The following is a 21,219-nucleotide window of genomic DNA, read 5'->3' on the forward strand; positions in this document are numbered from 1 at the left end:
TTTCAACTTCATATTTAGGGCAGGAATCTGCCAGAGAAGGCAAGCATCTCCCCACTCCCCCAGAGCAATATGCTTAATGTGAATGATTGGCCCCACCAACCAGCCTCAGTTCTGCACAGCAAATAGAGCTACAAGGTAACCCCGAGGCAGGGGCTGTCTTCCCTGGCCTTTCTGCTACTGCTCAGTCTATTGCTTCTGACAGGCAGGAGCCAAAGCATCGGAGATTACTGGCCTGCAGCATCCTGCTATCCACTGCCCAGCTTCCTGGATTTAGAGGAGCAATGATTAAAGTAACAGCCACGTGATCCTTAATCCTGGATTATAGCTTCAAGTGTCCACTTCCCAGCTTTCCTGGTGCTGCCAAGAAGCTGGGCCTCCAAGGCAGCTTCTTATTTGTAAAGTAACCTTAACTGGCAGCCTGAAGAAGCAGGTCCTGCTAACAAAGGAGCTTAGTACCAGGAGGGGACAGAGCCCAGAGCCAGTTTCTAGAGGCTTCAGGCACCTATAGAAGCACCCAACTTCCTATGCTAGAGTCCCTTCTAGTTAGAAAGCGTGAAAGAGTTTCTCTTTTCCTTTCCTTTCTTTCTGTTTATTTTTCTTCCCCTCTGTTCTGAAGACACACTTTTTGGTACTTGAAGAGACTCCAAGAAGTAGACTCTTAAACTGTCACACAGCGAATCTGGGTTCAGGTATATAACCTGGTAGCCATCTCTGCCCACAGAAAGCTGGGATCCTCATACACTGAGCTAAGCTTCCTCTGATTTTCTAGAATGAAGCTTATCAAACCATGGGCGAGTCCACCATAGTAGGAACAAGGAAAATAAAAGAACAGAGTAAGTGGCTGCTCAGGCATCCACCGAGGAACTTAAGGAAAAAAAGGAAAACAATGTTTCACATCTGGCTTGAGGCAAAGTTAAACTGTGGCACTCTAACACTGTTTCGTGTCAGCCCATGCTTCCTGGGGAATTAAGATTTTCCACACACAGTGCCTCAGTTTCTACTACCCACACTCCCTGCTAGTGGCTTCATGACCCAAAGTGAGACTTAGAATCCAGTAACTCTAATGTATCAAGGGTAAGATACCAACATCCGAGGAAAGCAGGACCAGCCTGCTCAGACAGGAAGAACATCTCCAGCTAGGGGCCCTTATTTTGCTTGAGCCCCTCGAGTTCCCTCTTTCTAGCTGTCTTCCTGCAGAAATGCTACGACGTCACAGAGAATACAGTAAGGCTGTATGTAGAAGTTCCTCACCTATGCTGCAGTTAAGCGACTTACAAGATTAGTCAGGCTGATTTCCAGCTCTGGCACCCTGTGCCTAAGATCAGTTTTTGGGATAAAGCTTTTTGAGAGACAGACACGAACAGAGTCTGACTCAGGAGTAAGACTGTGCATGCCTAAAGAAGGTCAAGATCTCACAAATTTTAGTGGACAAGACATCTGACAGATACAGAAACAAGACACCAGATTTAGTTATGGATACACAAAAATACATTTTATCAGAAATATTTTATGACTTATTAATTCTAAAAATGTATCCATGTTTTATGCTAGAGAGATGACTCAGTGTTTAAGAGCCTTTGTTGCTCTTCCAGAGGACCCAGGTTCAATTCCCAGCACCTACATGGTGGCTCACAACTCTCTGTATCTCCAGTTCTAGGGAATCAATGCCCTCTTCTGACCTTGTGGGCATTGCACATGGTACACTGACATACATGCATGCAAAACACATAAACCAAAACTTGCACACAAAACATCCATACACATAAAATAAAACCTTAGGAATTGTGTTGGTCTGAAATATAAATCTAACTGGGTGCCCTGTTACCTCATCCCATTCTCCTACCCCCGTGCCATGAACCATCAACCCTAACTGACAACAATTGGAAAATTGTAATGGAATCTAAAGCTGCTAGCAGGAAAGAAAGAACAGTAAATTAGATCTGCAATATGATCGACAATTTATCAACTTGGGAAAACACGCCAAAGGCTGGGGATTTAAGTGTGAGCATCCGGGTGTGGCTCTCATACAGAGGTTATCAAAACGAACTATCTGGCTAGCAGGAGTGCTCTCTAGAGAGCCTACTGAGCCTGCAGCTTCTCAGGCCCCACCTCAGACCTATGGAATCAAGAACTCTTGTTCTAATGAGGACTCCATACACATTGAGCAAAGCCCTTAAACTCTACTAAAGGTACTTTATCCTAGTTGTCAGTACAGTGACCACTACAGAATAAATAGGACAGCTGGGAAGGGGCATGGCTAGACAGTAAAACACATACATGTGTACTTAACACAAACAAAAATAAAGAACTAGTTTTTAGAGCATTTTGGCAAAAATGAATGTATAATGTAGAGACAGTCCTCATTCTTCCTGCCACCAGGCCTAAATGCTCCATACTCAGCTTCTGCGTGAACATTGTGTTAGTTACAGTTCACCAACCTACGATGTCACATCATCCAATGTACATAGTTGGATGTGTGATTCTGATGTTCATGAACTCACTGTTCAGGTGTCACACAACTGGTACACCGCCCTCAATCCCCAGTGCTCTGCCTTTTCATTCCACTCCCAGCTCATCAGCAGTGACCTCTTGACTGAGTTCTTAGTTTAATTCTTTACAATGACATAGAATTGGAATCAGAGACAGTGTATTGTTTTCAGACTGGCTTGTTGTTTTGATTTTTATCATCTGATGGAGGTCACAATAGGTGGCTGTTTTCATGTGTATACATGTGAAGACATTTGCATGCCTTTACTTGCTCAATTTTTAAAATCCTTGGCTCAATTTTTTGACTGATGCCATGTAGCACTTTCCTTTAAGATAAAAATGACTTGGAATGAAGTTCCTTAAGATGCAGGATGCTTGAACAGATGGGAGAATACTCCAGTCCACTGGAAACACATTAAGCTGGGGAAGTAAGCAACTAAAGGATCAGGAAGTCCCCGAAACTGAACAGATTCACTACCTGCAGCATATATAAGCAGTAAGAACTGCTGAGAGACACTCAAACAACCTGACCTGCCTGGAAGGAATAGAGACCAACTAAGTTACACTCTTCATTCTGTTGAGCTACCTGCAGGCTGCAGAGTGTTTTCAAGGTTTACAGATTTCATAACTGTTGGTCACACTGGGGTAGCATTGGCGATGCTGCTATTTTTAAGTCATTTTTGCTCTGATACGTTTTCCCCAATAAAACTCATTAGCTTACCCAGTTGGACTTTGGCAGTATCTGTATTTTGGTCTGTTCCCTATCTGAGGTATTTTTAATTTTTATTTGCATTTGTGTGTATTTATGTCCACAGAGGCCAGAAGTGGGTGTTAGATTCCCTGAAGCTGGAGTTATAGTTGGTTTTGAGCTGTCTGATGTGCTGGGAACAAACCCAGCCTTCTGTAGCAATAGCAAATACTCTTAACTTGAGGCACTTATTTTACCAGTTCCATGAAGGATAATTTCTGTGAATTCAAGATTCTAGGGCTTTGCAAACTTCACTCTTGTTCCTTCTTGTCTGCTTGGCTTCTGAGAATATCTTGCATGTATGTCTTATTTTTGCTTCTTTACAGGTACAATAGTTTCCCCTCTCTTTATCATTTCAAGACACCCCCCCCCCAGGTTTTTCAGTTTCTAGAGTTCAAAAATTATAGGCCTGTATAAAAAAAATAGGCCCTGTAGTTTGGGGGACATTCATCATAGGTGATGTCTCTGAGCTTCTGGAATACATGTTTTGGCACTAGACACCAATTTGGTAAAGTATGTTTCTTCACTAGTTTAAATGTGTAGTCTAATTTTATTAGATTTAACTGATGAGGATGAAAGCTAACCATAAACTGAGGGGCTTCTCCCCATTCCAGAGCACACAGGGAAACAATTTGAGTTTCTAAAAGCAAAGTGAAAGTGTTGCCTGGTTACAACACTCATGCTTGTCTGCAGTCTGCCTCCAGCAATGTGACAGTCAGGTCTTCTCACCTCCGCCCCAGTTCCCACAGGAGTCTTCACTTTTGAGTGATTACCAGGTTAGCCAGGATTTACAGTGTCTCCAATTGCAGGGGCAGAGTTTGTCCTGTCTAACCTCTCTTGTGACTCCCAAGAGAGTTAGTTTTCCAGCCTGCTCAGTTCTTTACATGTTAGGACAATGGCGACTTCTAAACTCTTTACACATGGGGATTGGAAAGTGGAAGTTGGCTTATCCACCCAGACTTTTAAGGAACTCTGACTCTAAGATGCTGTTGCCCCTTGGGACTGATATCAATGTTTCACCATTTTGGATAGAAGCTTTATGACCAGGAATTAGATCTAGTGAATGTACAGAATGACCTGTGGGTACTTTCCTTGATTCTTAAAAAGGAATGTACTTTGACACTATCAAAGTCGCAACAATCTGATGATCCCCTGTGCAGTCACAGGGATAACAATTCTACTTCATCTCCCAGTAACCTGAATACTTTGTTCATGCAAAAAAATGTTTTAGAGGTGAACAGTAGTTATTGTAAACTTAATCAAGCAATAAAGGCTACTCACAGAGACCCAAATGTGTCCTCTTCCACCAGAGGAGAATTAGCACAGTTCTTGGCATCTGGGATGTGGCTATGTGATACAAGATACATTTATCTCTGCCCCAATGAGCAGAGACCATCAGAAGGAGTCCACTGTCAGCAGAGATGGCATTTATGGCCATTGTCTCATTTTAAGAACATCAGCCTGTGTGGTACCACCATCCCATAGGACATTATCGCTCTGATAACATCAGGCACGTCTTGGTAAGTGATATGACTGGCAAAGGGTAAGGCAGGATCCATAAAAGTTCCTGGACATGCCACCTTAATAAGGTTTCAGTTTCCAAAGGTTTAAAGAATGCTTTAGGTCAAAGGTATATTTTACAGTTGCAGCTCCTTGTAACTAAAACATAGTTCAGAGTCTGCCAAGCTGCCTGGTTCCAGAAGGTACTTAAGGAGTGTGCAATTGATTTAAATGTTGTGCAATCCCTCTATTACGCTCCAGCATGGGCTCCTAGTGATAACAGAGACTTGTCCTCAGGTAACAGCGATGTCTTTTAAAGGAGTTGTTGGCTTACTTCTAGAGACCAAGATCTTGACCAAAGAGAATGAAGTGGTCCTCAGACACAGAGTGGGCACTATGTAATCAATCAAGCTGTGAAGTTGAGCAAACATAAGGATATCCTAGGATGGATACATATATGTATATATATGTACGTGTATATATATGTATATATGTATATGTAATATATATATATGTATATATATATGTACACACACACACACACACATACACACACATCAGTCAAGCAAGGCACGAATAAGCAGACCAGTATGAACACAGAGTCATTTCCAGAGTATCTCTCATGCACAGCCATGCCTCTCATTTATTTTTTAAATCATATCTGTGACCTTCGGGAAATTCCTCATGACCTAACAGAAGCAGAAAATTGCAGCTTGGTACTAGCTGGACCAACGGAGTGAATAATAACTCCGCAAAGGGGTGACCTGAATACAAAACATGGAACTTTCATAGTAGGCCAAGCCTTCTGTAGTGTACTATCCACCTTGTCTCCTGTAGTGAGACTTAGGGAAGACCAAATCATGGGTAGCAACTGGGTTGGATGATCGGGACTTAGCAAAATGAAGCTGACATACTGATTACAAAAGAGGTCAAGATAGATCTGTGTGAAGGAAGTGGGTGGACCTTTCAAAACAGATAAATGTCACAAGTCAATTTTTCCCATATGTGAATCCAGAGGCATACACTACCAACAAGTTTCTAGTTATAAGGACGAGAAAATGCTATAGGGGTGACAAGGAAGTCAGAGTGGAGACTGAACAGTACAGGATTCCTACTTCAGCTGGTGCCTGCCATCACTTCTAGTCTTCTGTGGGGCAGGTCCTTTAGGAGGGAGGAGATAGAACATGCTGCCTACCTTGTACTAGACATCTACCCTAGATATGCATTCATCCTCATGGCCACATTGCTGAGTCAGCACCACCATCAGGAGTCCCTCAGTGTCATACATGTCAATCAACCCTGACTCTGCTGAGATACTCACTTTAGTGCTCAAGAAGCTAGGCAATAGACTCATCCCACAGATGATGAATTTGTCAGCCTTATCACAACCCAGTCAGCCTGAATGGGTCACAACAGTGTCACTTACCAAGTAAGTTAATGACGCCGTCATTGTAGCAAGCAAACAGTTTGATAAGATCTTTGAAAAGAAGCATAAATGCAGCATTTATGACACCATTTGTTAGCTCATTTGGATGCACCTAGAAAAACAAGCATTTAACTTTAGCTGCACATCTCAAGTTAGTTTTCTTCCTCAAGTCATAATAAAACGTCTCAAACAACTGCTAAGAAATTCGCTCGTATTCTAACAATGTTGGGTAACTTTTATCAAGCCTAGCAATGCCCAAGGACTTGTTTCAAATGCTTTGATTACCTAAGCTAGAACCCTTAGTGAGGAAGAGGAAGGCTAAATACAACAGATAAATAAAGAGAAAGAAAAACATTAAGATTAGATGTCCGAGAAAGCTCTTACTGTAAAATCTGTCAAAACCAGTGTGATGGTTTGCAATTTCTACTTAAAATTTCACAAGAGTTGGTTGTTACGAGCAGGGCTCAATTATAGTCTAAGCCATAGACTCTTAACAAAGACTTTAAGCTAGGAGTATTTGAAGAAAGTGTTTTAGACAACTATCAAATTACAGAGCAGCTGACAATGAGAGCCCAGAACTTTCCTACACGTCAAAATACTTCTTTTTCATGAGTCAGGTCCTCTTAACTGTTATTTTTGAGTCAATTATGCATTTACAAGCAGTTGTAAGAAGTAAAAGGAGGGAGACTCCATATGGCATTAACCTAATTTCTCCAAATGTAATGAAAGAGCTCACAGAGCTCTAGGGAATCATGTCACGGGCAGGATATTGTATGACACAGTCAGTGGGCTGTATTCTGAGTTTCCTAGGTTTACTTGTATATACGTTGGTTGTATGTAGTTCTATACAACTTCATCACACATGTGCACTGACTGATCTATCACCACAACCAATTCAGGTTATGTTTCCTTTCATTATTTTTTACTTCATGTGTATGACTATTTTGCCTTCATGCCTGTCTGTCTGTGCACCCCTTGTGGGCCTGGTGCTTATGGAGACCAGGCTAGGGCATCTGACCCCTAGGAACTGGAGCTGGTTGGGAACTGCCATGTGGGTGTGGTGAACTGAACTCCGTTCTCTACGAGAGCAGCTACTTTCTTAAGCACTGAGCTATCTCTCCAGACCCTCAGGTAAGCTTTTAAACAAGCAAATAACACCTACTGAGTGTGACAGAAAACACTTGTTATCTGTGATAATACAAAATCACTCTCTGGTGGCCAGTGTCACTCGGGCAGTCCATGTCAGATGGGCTCTGACCAGAAAGCATGGTTATTTAGCTGCCTGAGGAACATCTTGTGCATACTTCATCTTACAAGTGCACCAAGACATCATTTTACTCAGAATAGAAGGCTCGAGAAAGCTGTGTTCGCCTTCCTCTGACCTTAGGAAACGGTTTGTAGACTTTGGAACATTCTGGAAGCCTCGGAGACTGAGTGAATGTTCCTGTAATCCATCTACACGAAGGCCTTCTAGAGAGGATCCTTAGGGCAACCTCTAACTGACCTGCCACCCTTTCAAAGGAAAGACAAGGAGCAACTATGGGGGAAACGTTTTCCATGAGGCCCGTGAGGCACGTACATCGAACTCCAGCAGCGCGTCGATCTGCCCCTGCAGGATTGGCATGCTCTTCAGCAACTTTTCAGGAACCATTGTCCTCATTACACCGTCGGCCCTGCAACACCGCAAACAAACAGAAGCATGTATCCTTGTGAGCGCTGGGAATGCAGGGCCGTCTCTTATACCAGTGGTTCTCAACCTGTGGGTCTAAAGGCCCTTTCCTACAGACTGCGTGTCAGACACCCTGTAATCAGACATTTACATGATGATTCTTTTAAATGTATGTCTATTCATTTTTATTTATGGTTTTCTTTTATTCTATATGCACTGGTGCTTTGTTTGCACATCTAACTTTATTAGGGTGTGGTTTCCCCTGGAACTGGAGTTACAGACAGTTGTGCTATGTAAATGCTGGGAATCGAACCTGGGCCTCTGGAAGAGCAGCCAATGGGTGCTCTTAACTGCTGAGCCAGCTCTCCAGCCCCTCTGTAGATTCTTAAAATAAAATAATAAACCTTCACCACACTTTACCATTACCTTCAGATATAAACAGACAAAAGATCTGCATGTGTTTCTGGCTGATTAAATTTGGCCCAGATTAAACCATTGATGTAGAGGCAAATAAATGACACCTGTGTATTAAAATTCATTTTTTTTTTTTTTTGCTTCACGGAGACTTTCTTAAACAGTAAGTAATGTCGATAATTAAATTATGGTATGCATATTTCCTAGGAAATTATTACCTCTCAAAACTAAATCACCACATATACAGTTTTCACCTCAATTAAGATTCATATAAATAAATAATTTCATTTAACACCACCACACACTGCAATTAATCCTGTCAGTTCTTCCCATATTTAAAGGCATTTCTACTAAGGATGCTGAGTCAGTTTTAACAAATAAAACTTTGCACCACTTCATTTCTGAGCAGCCAATCAGACTGTTCTGCATGGACACACGAAGCACTGTACACTTCAGGGAACCTCCTATCATACTGACTTCCGAAGCCGTTTCTTCAGGTGAATGTGGACTGGGCCTTCCAGGATCAACGCCAGCTGGCATGTAAGCTGAGTTAAATAAACCTTGCATGCCTACAGGACTTACTGTGCTTAAGTAAATAAGAAAAGGAGCGAGAGCCATACCCTTTCTTCACTCTGGCAAAGTCGAATGCCATCTGTCTGTAGGAGAAAGCCTTCTCATTCAAGTATCTACTATAACGTCGTATGAACGTGGACATATCATAACCTGGGGAGAGGGAGGGGAGACGAGTCATGAGCACAGCGCTTTCGACTGGACTTTTCATACGAGTTTCTACGGCTCTTCTTTTTTCTTTTCTCTTATTGGATGTTTTCTTTATTTACATTTCAAATGTAAATGTTATCCCCATTCCCCATTTCCCCTCCACAAACCCTTTATCCTGACTCCCCTCCCCCTGCTTCGATGAGGGTGCTCCCCTACCCACCCACCCACTCCCACCTCACCACCCTGACATTCCGCTACACTGGGGCACTGAGCCTTCCCAAGACCAAGGGTTCCATCCTCTGCACATATGCAGCTGGAGCCATGAGCACCTCCTGTGTACTCTTTGGTGGGTTCAGTCCCTGGGAGCTCTGGTTGGTCGGTACTGTTGTTCTTATGGGGTAGCAACCCCCTTCAGCTCCTCTAACTCCTCCACTGGGGACCCTGTTCTCTTCAAAACAGACAGGGATTGTCACGGTTGCCTCTGAGATGGAGCTCGCCAGGTTGCAGCAAGCCGCGTTTATCAGCTACTCACAAGCCAAGATTCCTCCACATGGGCCGCTCTGGCCATTCAGTGTGGCAAGTAGACCGTCCAGCATGGGATGTCTATTTTGGTTTTTCCCCTTGCATTTGTATTTACTGTTGCACACAGCAGCCTGTTTCATGTGTAACACATGCAGCCATCCGCTACGGGGCTATCTAGCTTTACATGTATGTGACAGTAAGCAAATACAACGAGTGAGCCAGAGGTCATGGCTCAAGCCGCATCAACCTACAAAAACATTCCTTTAAGAGGGGGACTTTCTTTAATTTGGTTGATGACTTCTACTCCCGCATCTCCCGGATCTTTATAAACAAACTGTAAGACAGATTAACCCAAGGTTCACTTTCCAAAGTGAACACTCCGAGTGACAAAATAAAATTGGTATATATTTTATATGATTCACTGTGTACAATTTAATGGCTAATTTAACAGTTACTTTCACATTACTTTCTCAAATAGCCAATGGGACGCACAGTGACAGTGACTCTGGATTAATGTCCCCCCCAGCTTTGCTCGTTCTCACCGTGGGATCCACTCTTATCTAGAAAGTTGCTCAGGTTGAACAGCGTATTTCTAGAGGCCAAATACTGAATAAATCTCTGAAAAATAAAAGTGAGAGTTGAACACCCATATTTGTGCCTCCAAAGAATCTATGATGCTAAAGCGGTATTTCATTCATTTAGTTTTACAATTTCTATTGTGTTCACTCCATTACTTATGCAGCACCCTATGCCGCTGACTTTCTCTAAGGGAGAAATTGTTTTGAAAACGCCAAAGAATCATTCCGTGAGTCACAATTCAATTTTGTGAACTTTTACTTCTGCATGTGCTAGAAACCCTGAAAATTTAATAGGCTTCACTAGGAATTCCGTGTACAAAAGAAATAATTAAATTTTAATCAATATTTTCCAAAAGTAAATATTCCATTAAAGCAATCTTCATTAACAAATAAGTTACTTCCTGTGGAAAAAACAGATCTCCTGATTCTTTCTCTTAACATTTTCATCCACAAATACATTCACACAGAATATATATGTAAGTGTGGCTATATCACTGAGACAAGGTCTAAATCAAAATACATTTAAAGATAGTTAAATCTAAGGCTGAAATTATACTCAAGATGACTATGAGACACATATTTTTTTCCATCCTCATTAGTGAAGATTCAAGGGTCTTACATTACCATCATATTCTCCTACCCCAGGCTCTACAAAGAAACAGTTGTATATTTGGTTACCTCATTTCCGTGCACCATGAGGTGGTGTGTGGTCACTAAAGCTTTAAATACCACCACCCAGCTGCTGTTTGTCGCCCGCTCAAAGAGGGTATCCGCCATCTGAGGAATATTGACATTGGTCTCGTTGGTAGCCTGGATCAAATCTATGCAAATAGAAGATATTGAGTAATTATTACATATAAAATCCACCTCAATCTTTAAACATTTAAGCTCATTACTAAAGCATGACTAAAGAGTCAACTGAAAAACATTATAGTGTAGCATTCTTACATATGAACACATTAAATATGAGTATTTTAACCAATACATTATTTTTTCTAGAACTTTTTCTTTTTCAATTGAATTCTCTTCTGTATTTGTGCTGGTTAATTTTTGTCAACTTGACACAAACTCAGGTCATCTGGGATAAGAAAACCTCAGTTGAGAAAATGTTTCCATGGGACTGGAGACTGGCCTGTAGCAAAGTCTTAAAGAGCATTTTCTTGGTTAATGACTGATGTGGGAGGACCCAGCCCACTGTGGGCAGCACAATCATTCATACACACACACACACACACACACACACACACACACACACGAACAGGGATGTACAGTGCTCAGAAAAATAAAGTATCTGGGGCAGCCAAAGATCATTGTCTATCTCTGATACGTCTCCAGAACACTGGTCTATCAGCAGATGAATAGAATTTGTGACTGACATCTAGTTTCAGGTATAAGATAGCAATGATATATCTCAGATATAGCACAGTGATTCCTTTTGTTCTTTTTCTTTTATTTTCAAAGAGCTATTGATATATGCGGGTGAAGTATATTTCATTATTCATTTTATTTAACAGGCACTTGCTCAAGTGTGCAGTGCTTGGGGAAGCACCATGCAGGAAACAGACCATTTCTACTCTTCAGTAGCTCCTGGTGGTTTTCTATCTAATCTAAACAGCCCAACAGGAACAGAGAGCCTCCAGTTTTAATAGAGTGAAGCCTTACGAGCTACACCTAGAAAGGACCAGAAAAGTGTTCTTGAAGAATGAGAATTACAATAAAGACATATTGGGGGAAAATATGTTAACAGGATAGGGATGATAGCTGGAACTTCAAAAGGGTGTGAACTAAGAAATAATTATACTTTAGACTATTCATAAGTCAGAACCATTGCTAATATCCCCAAGTTTAGGTGCTGAGAGCTTTTTGTGGAGGGGGTTTGACTAGTTTAAAAAGTCTTATTATAAATAAATCTTACTGATAGGCAAGTGTGGATTTTGAGTGAAGAGCAGGATAGGTTTTTCTCAGCATTTGCATCATGGAGTTTCCTGGAAACTAAGATACCACTAGATTGTCTGCAGGGTGTGTGTGTGTGTGTGTGTGTGTGTGTGTGTGTGTGTGTGTGTGTGTGTGTGTGTGTGTGTGTGTGTGTATTTCATTCATTAATCCAGAGGGCTCTGGATGGTGGCTGGGAGCACCACCTGCTGGGAGCACAGAGCAGTTAGCTAAATTAACTGCAACAGGGAGGGGGGGGAAACAGTTCTAGCAGGCAAATACCAAGACAATTTGACTTTTACAATCCACATTATTCTGTGACTACCAAGTACTATGTCCACGATGCACACAGGCACAGGATGAGGAGAACTCACCCCTGCATGTGAGGAAAAGGAGAAAGCCACAAAGCCCAGCCAGGATCAGGTATGGGAGAACTCAAATAATGAGGATGCAGAAAAGGTTGGAGGAGAGACAAGGAGCAGAAAGAAGTCAACAGGCAAAACTGACTGGACTTGTAGGTAGAGGAATGGATGTTAAAGGGAGACAGAAAAAAACTTCTCAGGCAATTTCACATCTTATTCTGGGGACCAGTAAACACTATTTACTTAATATAGTGTGTGTGTGTGTGTGTGTGTGTGTGTGTGTGTGTGTGTGTGGTGTGTGTGTGTGTGTATATATACATATATACAATAGTGACTATATATTCATTATTTACTGACTATATAAATAATATAAACAATATGTAATATATATGATAACTTTAAAGAGCTGTTGGTCATCTATGTTGAAGTGCATGATGGGAACCCGGGAACTGACTCTATCTTAAGCTTAAAAGGAACATTTGGCCTAGATACAAAATGAGAGTCACTGGCAATAAGAGCTGAAACCAATAGAAACTATAACTCACAGAACATGAAAACAAAAAAAGAAAAAGTACATGAGTAAAATAATCAAATTTACAAAATCTTAAGAGTTTTATTTAATATCTTCAGAAAGTTCCAGAAGCGGTTAGGGGTTGTCAGAGTGAAATACTATACAGAGAGCCATACTACAGCTCAGCCACCCACAGCAGAGCTGACAGACGAGCTGCTGTGCTTAGCAATGGAACTGTTAAAGTCAGCCTCACTAGAGGGAAAATGGAAAGGAGGAAACCTTTTATTTCTGAAAAACAAAACAAAACAAATGGGAAATAACAGGCTGGGGCAAAGTAGGAAAATCCAGAAAGAGATCACATTTATAATACAGAGTACACATAACCAAGAGACTGAAACCATAAGCAAAACCAAATCTATCCTATCGTAGGTGGTTTCCACATTTCCTGTGTCACAGTGACATGAGAGTAATTAATGCTACTCTGTGTGTGTGTGTGTGCGTGTGTGTGTTTTTGTGTGTTTCTGTGTGTGTATGTGGTGTGTTGTATGTTGTGTGTGTGTCTGTGTGTGTGTGTCTGTGTGTCTATGTGTGTGTGTGTGCGCGTTTCTGTGTGTGTATGTGGTGTGGTATGTGTTGTGTGTGTGTCTATGTGTGTGTGTTTCTGTGTGTTTCTGTGTGTGTATGTGGTGTGGTATGTGTTGTGTGTGTGTGTGTGTGTGTGTGTGTGTGCGTGTGTGGTATCTATGTGTGGGCTGTATTGCTATGATGCACAAGCTGTCCTCTAACCTGTGGACTCAGAACTACAGGTGTGCACCACATCACCTGCCTATTACTTTCCACTTTCTGTGTCAGGCTGTCAAACTACTGCATCCTGGGAAAATCTGATCTGTCCCTTGTTTTTGTGAATCTTTGTTGAAACATAGCTATGCTTACCTATATGTCATCCAAGTCTGCTTTTACTCTACAATAACAGAGGTGAATATCTGTAACGCTCAACTCAATTCAGTGGCCCCCAAAGCCTAATGGATCTACTCTCTGACCCTGTGTAGGAAACATTTGGTGTCATATGTCTTTATGTGGGAAGTATAACTAAAGTGGGGCCTTGAGAAAAAGCAACTGTATGATTGAAGTACTTCTCTCTGAACCACTAATTTAAAGGAAGTTTAAGAGACTTCAAACTAAAACCATCAGACTCCCTACTCAGTAGTAGTTACTGTCACAAAAGTAAGTGGGACCAGCAAGAGTCCTCAGCGGTTTCATAAAGACACTTGCTACCAAGCCTGACAACTGAGTCTGATCCTTGGATACCACGAGTCCTGCAAATTGTCCTCTGCACATGTACACACACACACACACACACACACACACACACACACACACACACACACACATCAAGGAGTGTGTGTGCAGAAAATAGCTGTTCTTGGTATTTATTTAATTTGGAAAATAATAATTTTCCCTAAAACAAAGATTATTTTGTAACTTTTCCAAGTTTAATTTTTTTTGCTTTCCTTTTTGCTTTTTTTTCTTTTGGAAAAGGACGTCACTGTGTAACTATGGCTGAACTAAAACTTGCTGTGTAGACCAGGTTAGTCTCAACTCACAGGGATTTGCAGGCCTCTGCTTCCCAAGAGCTGGGATTAAAGATCTGTATCACAACATCCATTTTTAATGTTAAAAACCCCTATATCAAGTATATTGAGTTCATCAATAATTTAAGAGTTTGCACAATCCTGAAGTCAGGGTGTGATGTTTTGTTTCTAGAACTACTTGGCTGCCACACTTTATTTTAAAACGCCTTTAAGAGGTGGTCATGTCAATCTCTGTTCTCTTTAGTAGATGGTGTACGGTTCTGCTCTATTTCCTCATTAAGGAAATTGTTTCCATTTAAATAATTTCAAAAACATTTTTAAAAAGGTTTAGCAATAAACGTGAAGAAAAAAAGTTATGGAAGTCTAAGCATGTTATATGTTATGTTTGAAGTTTCCAGAATTCAATTTTAATTAAAACTGAACTTTGAAAAAACTGGAATTCTAAAATCTAAAATTTATTATAAAATTCTCCTTTTTCCTCTCTCTTCTCCCTCCATTGCTGTCTCTCAGCAACTTCAGCCTGCTTTCAGGCAATAGAAATGCATCTGCATTCTATAGATTTTATATAAAGAGAGTCAAGCCATTTCCTCAGGGATGGTCTGGAGTCTTTTCATCCAATTAATTACACTGAAGTTCATCTATGTTGCTACAGCCTGAATGGCCTCTGCCACTGTACTGCTGTGTGGCCTGTTATATGTAGGCACACCAAAGCGCCTGTACCCATTTACCTTTTCTCAATTGTCAACTTCTAACATTATACCCAAAGCTGCTAGGAGCCTCTCTGTGTAATTGTGCATATGTGTAAGTGGGTATAGAGTATTATTGCCCTTGCAAAATCACTTGGGAGTAAATGAATTGGGTCATTTTCTGATACTTAACTTTAGAAAATTACTTCAAAAATGATCAGAGCTGAATTCCCACTGGAGGTGAAGAAATGAGTGTTCTGTGCCAGGATGTTAAAGCCACGGCTTGAGATGCTCTCTTTATACAGCTCCTCCACCATCTAACAACCATGCTATAATTAATTCATGGTGGATTTTGTTGTATTTCCATAATAACTAAATTCCACTTAGGATATCTTTAAGTTTTTCAATTGCTTCAGGCAGGAGAGTAAATACAAACCCTTCTCACTATTCTATCCTGCTACAGAATAGAAGCCTCTTATTCCACAATTGAAAATTTGCCATAGGAAATCTCTTTGAGGTCAGTTAATCCATCATTAAGAAAGAAATACAAGGGGTTGGGGATTTAGCTCAGCGGTAGAGCACTTGCCTAGCAAGCGCAAGGCCCTGGGTTCGGTCCCCAGCTCCGAAAAAAAGAAAAAAAAAAAAGAAAGAAAGAAATACAAACAAACAAGTAAGAAAACAACCAGAACATCTTAGAGTTGTAAACAATTCTTTTTGAAATAAAAAATAGCAAAAGCCTGACTTGTTTTCAGATTCAAGGTTACTTCTTTTCCAAGGTCTCTGTGACACTGACAGACACTTGAACCATATGCAGGGTGGGTCATGACAGGCCCCCTGTGGCCCCTTGTTTAGATTGTCTTATAAGCTCTTTTGTTGGATCACCTCCAGCATGAGTAGATGTATTTGTGGGAAAGCAACTGCTCATGGCTTTTCTCTAATCGCAGCCTCCCTGGAGCCTCCCGCTGTCCACTGAATGAGCCTCAAACATTTCAAGCACAAATCTCATACCTTATACTTACACCCCCAGGCCTTCACTTACAGTTGCACCGTAAGTATAAGGTTTGTAACTTATACTTTACCGTGAGAACACAGCCTTTCATTAGAAGGCTCGGCTACCTTACTAATCTTTTCTATGCCAAAAATTGTGTTCTACCAAAATTATTCTAAAACTGTTTCAAGCTGTTCTTATTGCCGAGGCTGTCCCTGTCATCACTGTACCGAGTGTTGATCTAGGATCAGTCTCAAACGGGCTACCCCCCATGATGCTCTGACAAAGCCCTCAAGGGAAAGGGAGGCTTTGATCTCACCTTCCATTCAGTGAAAGGGGGTGGGCATCAGGCTTGGGGCCATATATCTAGTTTGCAGACTAACTTTGCTACTTATGGACAAGCTAACATGGTGCCTGTGTGGGTCTGGTTTTGCACCTAGCCATGGGGATAATATTAACTACCTTACAGAACAGACACTGTCATTTATGCTAATCACCACCTCCACACATCTCCCCTGTGGTCCTCATTGCACAGAATTGTAATTCTTGCTTCACATATGTGTCTCTTCCATTGAGCTCCACAGCCTACAGGAAGGAATGAAAACCTATGGGAATCCCTCAATACTGAACACCGGCCTTCAAACAGAAAAGACAGTTATCTGAGATAGCTATACCTAGCTTATTATCTGTCCCAATCCGAAACAATTTTAGGCAGGCATCGTGTATATGTGTGACCATAGCAGTCAGGATCTAAGGAAGGAAGATGGCCTGTTCATTATGAGACTGAGTTACAGGGAAAGACTTTATCTCAAATGCTACTACTTCTACTAGAAATGACTATTCTTAGATAAAAATTACTGTCAGGTATTAGAGGTGGGTTTCTTTCATTAGCTCTTACTGGATGAAACAGAATCAAATAGACAGGATGTGTTCCTTTCTATTTCATTGTTATGTATATGTCAATCAGCCTAAAGTTAGAAAGATGTCTTCTACTCCTTTTAGAAAATCTCGAGGGGCTGGTGGGATGGCTCAGTGAGTAAGGATACTTGCCACCGAGCCTAAGTGTCTGAGTTCCACCCTTGGAGCCACATGACAGGAGAGAACTGACTCCTTCAGGGTGTCCTGTGATCTCCCCGAATGCCATCTTGGCATACATGCTGCCCTGCCCTAAGGCAGATAGACAGACAAGCACAGACAGACATACGCATACAAAATGGATAGACAGAGGAATAAAAGTAAATATATTCTTTACGTTTGTTTGATTTTTGTCAAACCCACGAGCTAGAAATTTCCTTTCACTGAGTGCTTGAATGAAGAACACCACCATCTTCTGACTGAAACTCTCTCATGTAAATGAGAAGCTATATTTACACCAAAGCCCAACGGCAGATGAATTATCAAACTTTAAACATTCCAGCACCTAGAACAGCTCAGATTATTTGCTGTGAGGTGTAACTAATATACCTTTAAATACTTTAGTTCTTTTAAAGTTACTCACTCCCCCTTTCCCTTCTTTCTCTACTGTCAATTAATTACATATTCATGTCCCCCTCAAAATTCGCAGGTGGAAACCCTAATCCCCACTGTAATCACCTTTGGAGGTGTGGCCTTTGTAAGATGATTTGGTCATAAGGATGAAGCCCTGAAGAAATGAATTGATGCCCTTGTGAAAGACATCCAATAGAACACCTTCTTGGTGGACATAATGCAAAGTTATGCAGTCTGACATTGGCTGTGATAACCTTCTACCAGCCACATTCATGTTCTGGCTACAGAATGAGAAATACACTTCTATTGTTTATAGCCCAACCAGTATACAATGGCGCCCTCCCTCCCTGCATGCCCTATTAGTATATGGTACTAATACTAGGGAGTAGTACCAGCAGCTCAGGCAGGTTAACACGGGTAAGCAGAATTAAACGTTTGCGATTTGGAGAATAACAAATAAATGGAGGTGATTCCAAAGTTTTTCTTCTTGGGTCCAACACAAAGGACAGACATTAATGTACCCTCAACAATGCCCTATTCTTCCCTCTGAACTAGAAGAAGCCCATCCCTGCCATGTCTGTCAGGAAAGTCAAACTGGCAGGTTAGTGCCATGTTGGTTTCCTGTGTAGTTAGATCTGTATGTAGCTGTCTGCACCATAGCACTTTCTATCCTACTTACAAGCTCTCTCTGAGGTTGGTTATCTGTCTCTGTTACTTCTGTGCATGTACTTATAAAACCATGCGTAGGTCACACCATCTCGGGATAAGATGGACTGCTAACAACACAGAGGTAGCAGAGATGACACAACAAACAACGGACCTGCGTACTGCCTTCCACTCAATCTCTACAATGTTCCTCCTCCAATAATGGCACTGGTAGTTTCATTAATTTGAACATTCTGCTATATACATATAAGTGCATGTTAACTGATTCAAACTAAAACAAAGTACAGCAACGCAAGAGGAACGAGACCAGCAAGCCCCGAAGTACCTTCCAGCTGTATTATCTTTGGCCCTAGAGTAGCTGTGTCTTTACAGCCTGACAGCCTGACAGCCTGGCACTGCCTACCTCTGGAATAAGAGCCTTTGACTAGAAGTTTACCATCAGGTGAGCCCTGACAGGATTTGAGACAGAGGGCACAACTGAAAAGGTTGTTTTGGAAGGGAAAGTGATTATCTTATAAGAAAGATGACCCAAGAATGCATAAACACATTATAAACATGAAATTTAAACATAGGAGCTCTGCTGTTGCAGATCCGATAGAGAAATGCCTGGTAGAAAATACCTAGAGAAGGTTGCTGGACCTACTGCCCCCTTCTCCAGAGAAGACAGAGGGAAGAACAGGCATTAGAACAATGGGGTTGCCTGTGAGGGCTCCAGTGTGCTGGGGCAAGCCTGAAGCAGGAAGGGCATCAGAGGAGGGGAGGGCATCAGAGGAGGGGAGAGGAGGGCAGGAGAGGCGTGGAGGGCAGCGGAGGAAGGGACACAAGAACAAGAGTAGCTGAAGCTACAGGACAGGGACCAACAGGGCAAGAAACAGGAGAGGGGCACCTTTTAACTATAGAGATTGGAGAATGTTCCTGAATGTGACCACAGAATGCCTTCTCAGCAGAGCTCAAAGCAGACAGACCTCTGTGATTCTTTCCTTTAAGCCGAAAGAAACATCTCGATTACCTGATTTAATGTATGCTTGCGTGTATTTTTCTATTGCTACATGTAACTTTTAATATGCCCCACTATCTAAAACTTTAGCTTTCTTTCATCTTATAGAAAAAGATATGTACTTTCACCTTTTGTAAAAAAAAAATGTCCACTACAGAAATTTCCCTTTCTTCTACCTGTTCTCCACTGGGATGCTGGCTGAGTCATGAGTGGGAGATAGAACAGGCACAGATGGGGGAGGGGGGAGATTTGGAGCAGCCTAACTCCTTTCTGTTAGTTAGAAACCATGACACTAAGCACAGTTACACTTCCTTATTATAACAACGGGGCCAATCACAGCACCCAGCTGGCAGTTGCTTCATTAAAACAGGAAACTGAGAGTCATGCCTAGCACAGGGCCTGATAAACTATAGAGAACACATGTCTGCATGTCTCTCACAGTCTATCTGTCTGTCTGTCTGGTGTACAATTACAATTTGGTTCACCCTTTAGCTACCTATGTAAGCACTTGGCAAACTGTAAGTTAATTAAATTAATTCAATTTCTTAATTGCTTAACCAGTGTTTTTGGAAGGCATACTATGCTTTAGGCATTGGTTTATTAGCCAGCTAGATGAAGAACTGTGAGAAAAGAAGCCAGTGTCTGGCTGCCAAGAGCTTGCATCCAAATGGAGAGCACAGGTGAACCAGATACACAGCAGGCAGACATAAGCAGTGTGACAGGAAAGAAGGGGTGTGTAGGTAGGTAGACTTAAGACAGATGGTACTGTCCAAAGGCAGGATTAGGAAAGGCCTCTCTAGCAGAATGACATTCAAAAGGACCTAGATGCAGTAAAGAAACCAGCCATTTGGTGATCTTGGGAAGGAATGTTCCAGGCAAAGGAAACAGCAGATGCAAAGGCCCTGTGGATCCAGATGAGCTGGCAGGCTCAAGATGAAACGAGCTAGCTTCTGTGGGTGGAGAACAGTGAGGAGAGGAGAGAGGGACAGTGGGAACTGACCATGCTCGAGCACACAGGGAAGACCTGGAACTTTATGCTGAGCATTCGGGGAAGGTTAGAGAGGGGTTGACAGGGGCAGTGACGTGTTCCAGTCTACGGTTGGAAGAATCAAGTCTACAATGCACAGACTGAGGGAAGGAGACGCACCTATAGAGACAGGCATACTTCAGGTGAGAGGGGAGGGCAGGTTTGCGTGAGTGTGGAATGAGACAGGATCAGGAAGCACAAGGAAGGATTGCAGACAGTTTACAGGGTGAGTCAAGAGGACCGGCTGGTGGATGTGACTGGGGAAGAAGCACAAGTTCCACCAAGGAATGGAGAAAGACAAGGACACAGCCCCTGAGTAGCAAAATCAACTGTGTCCAGTGTACTCTCTGGGGAAAGGGGCAGAGAAGCAGTGTGGGTGCTGACACTTAGCCTTGCCTCTCCTTCTGTCTACTTCACTGACTGTACAACCTTCCCTTTGACCTCACTCCTGACCTCAGGTGGGGGGCCCATGCCCTGTGCGGTGCTGTGGTAGCAACCAAAGACTCATGCACCACAGAACACACAGGAAAGTTCTCAGTAGAGTAGCCCCATTCAAAGAACCAGCAATAAATGTCCCCTAAAGTCAGGACAGGCCAGTCTGAGGTAGGCATTAGGAGCGTCTCAAAGTTAACAAGATGAATTACCAACCAAGTGCGACAGGGGACGTGCTGGTTATGATGCCTCCTGCATGCAGCCCTCGGCTGTGAGACTGCAGAAAGACAACATGAGTGCTCAACTACCTGCATGACTCAAACCAGGGCTACACACCAGGGTTACCTCAGAGAGGAAGTTGGGGGTTGGAGAGGGGAACTGCCTGGGTGTCAAATACCATCGATCCATAGTGGTCCAGAAAGTTTTATTTTAAAAACAAAATTGCTAGTTTGATTTTCTGCTATTTAGGATTTG

The 21,219-nt window shown here is 42.1% G+C and overlaps 1 protein-coding gene across 24 annotated transcripts in view; it reads right to left on the minus strand.

The window, feature by feature from the left end:
• Snap91 (synaptosome associated protein 91) overlaps positions 1-21,219 on the minus strand; it is a 106,680-nt gene that overhangs the window by 61,493 nt on the left and 23,968 nt on the right. For all 24 annotated transcript variants that reach the window (XM_087563620.1, XM_087563616.1, XM_087563624.1 and 21 more), the window contains 5 exon segments: positions 10,743-10,885; positions 10,029-10,104; positions 8,865-8,967; positions 7,741-7,834; positions 6,162-6,273 (listed from right to left, as the gene is read on the minus strand). Coding sequence is in view for 17 of the 24 variants with exons in the window: in XM_087563624.1 (XP_087419750.1) it covers positions 6,162-6,273; positions 7,741-7,834; positions 8,865-8,967; positions 10,029-10,104; positions 10,743-10,885 (528 nt within the window). In the remaining 7 variants the exon portion in view is untranslated.

Source organism: Rattus norvegicus, chromosome 8 (genome assembly GCF_021556685.1).
Source record: "Rattus norvegicus strain SHRSP/BbbUtx chromosome 8, alternate assembly SHRSP_T2T, whole genome shotgun sequence".
In the NCBI taxonomy this organism is placed as follows: domain Eukaryota; kingdom Metazoa; phylum Chordata; class Mammalia; order Rodentia; family Muridae; genus Rattus; species Rattus norvegicus.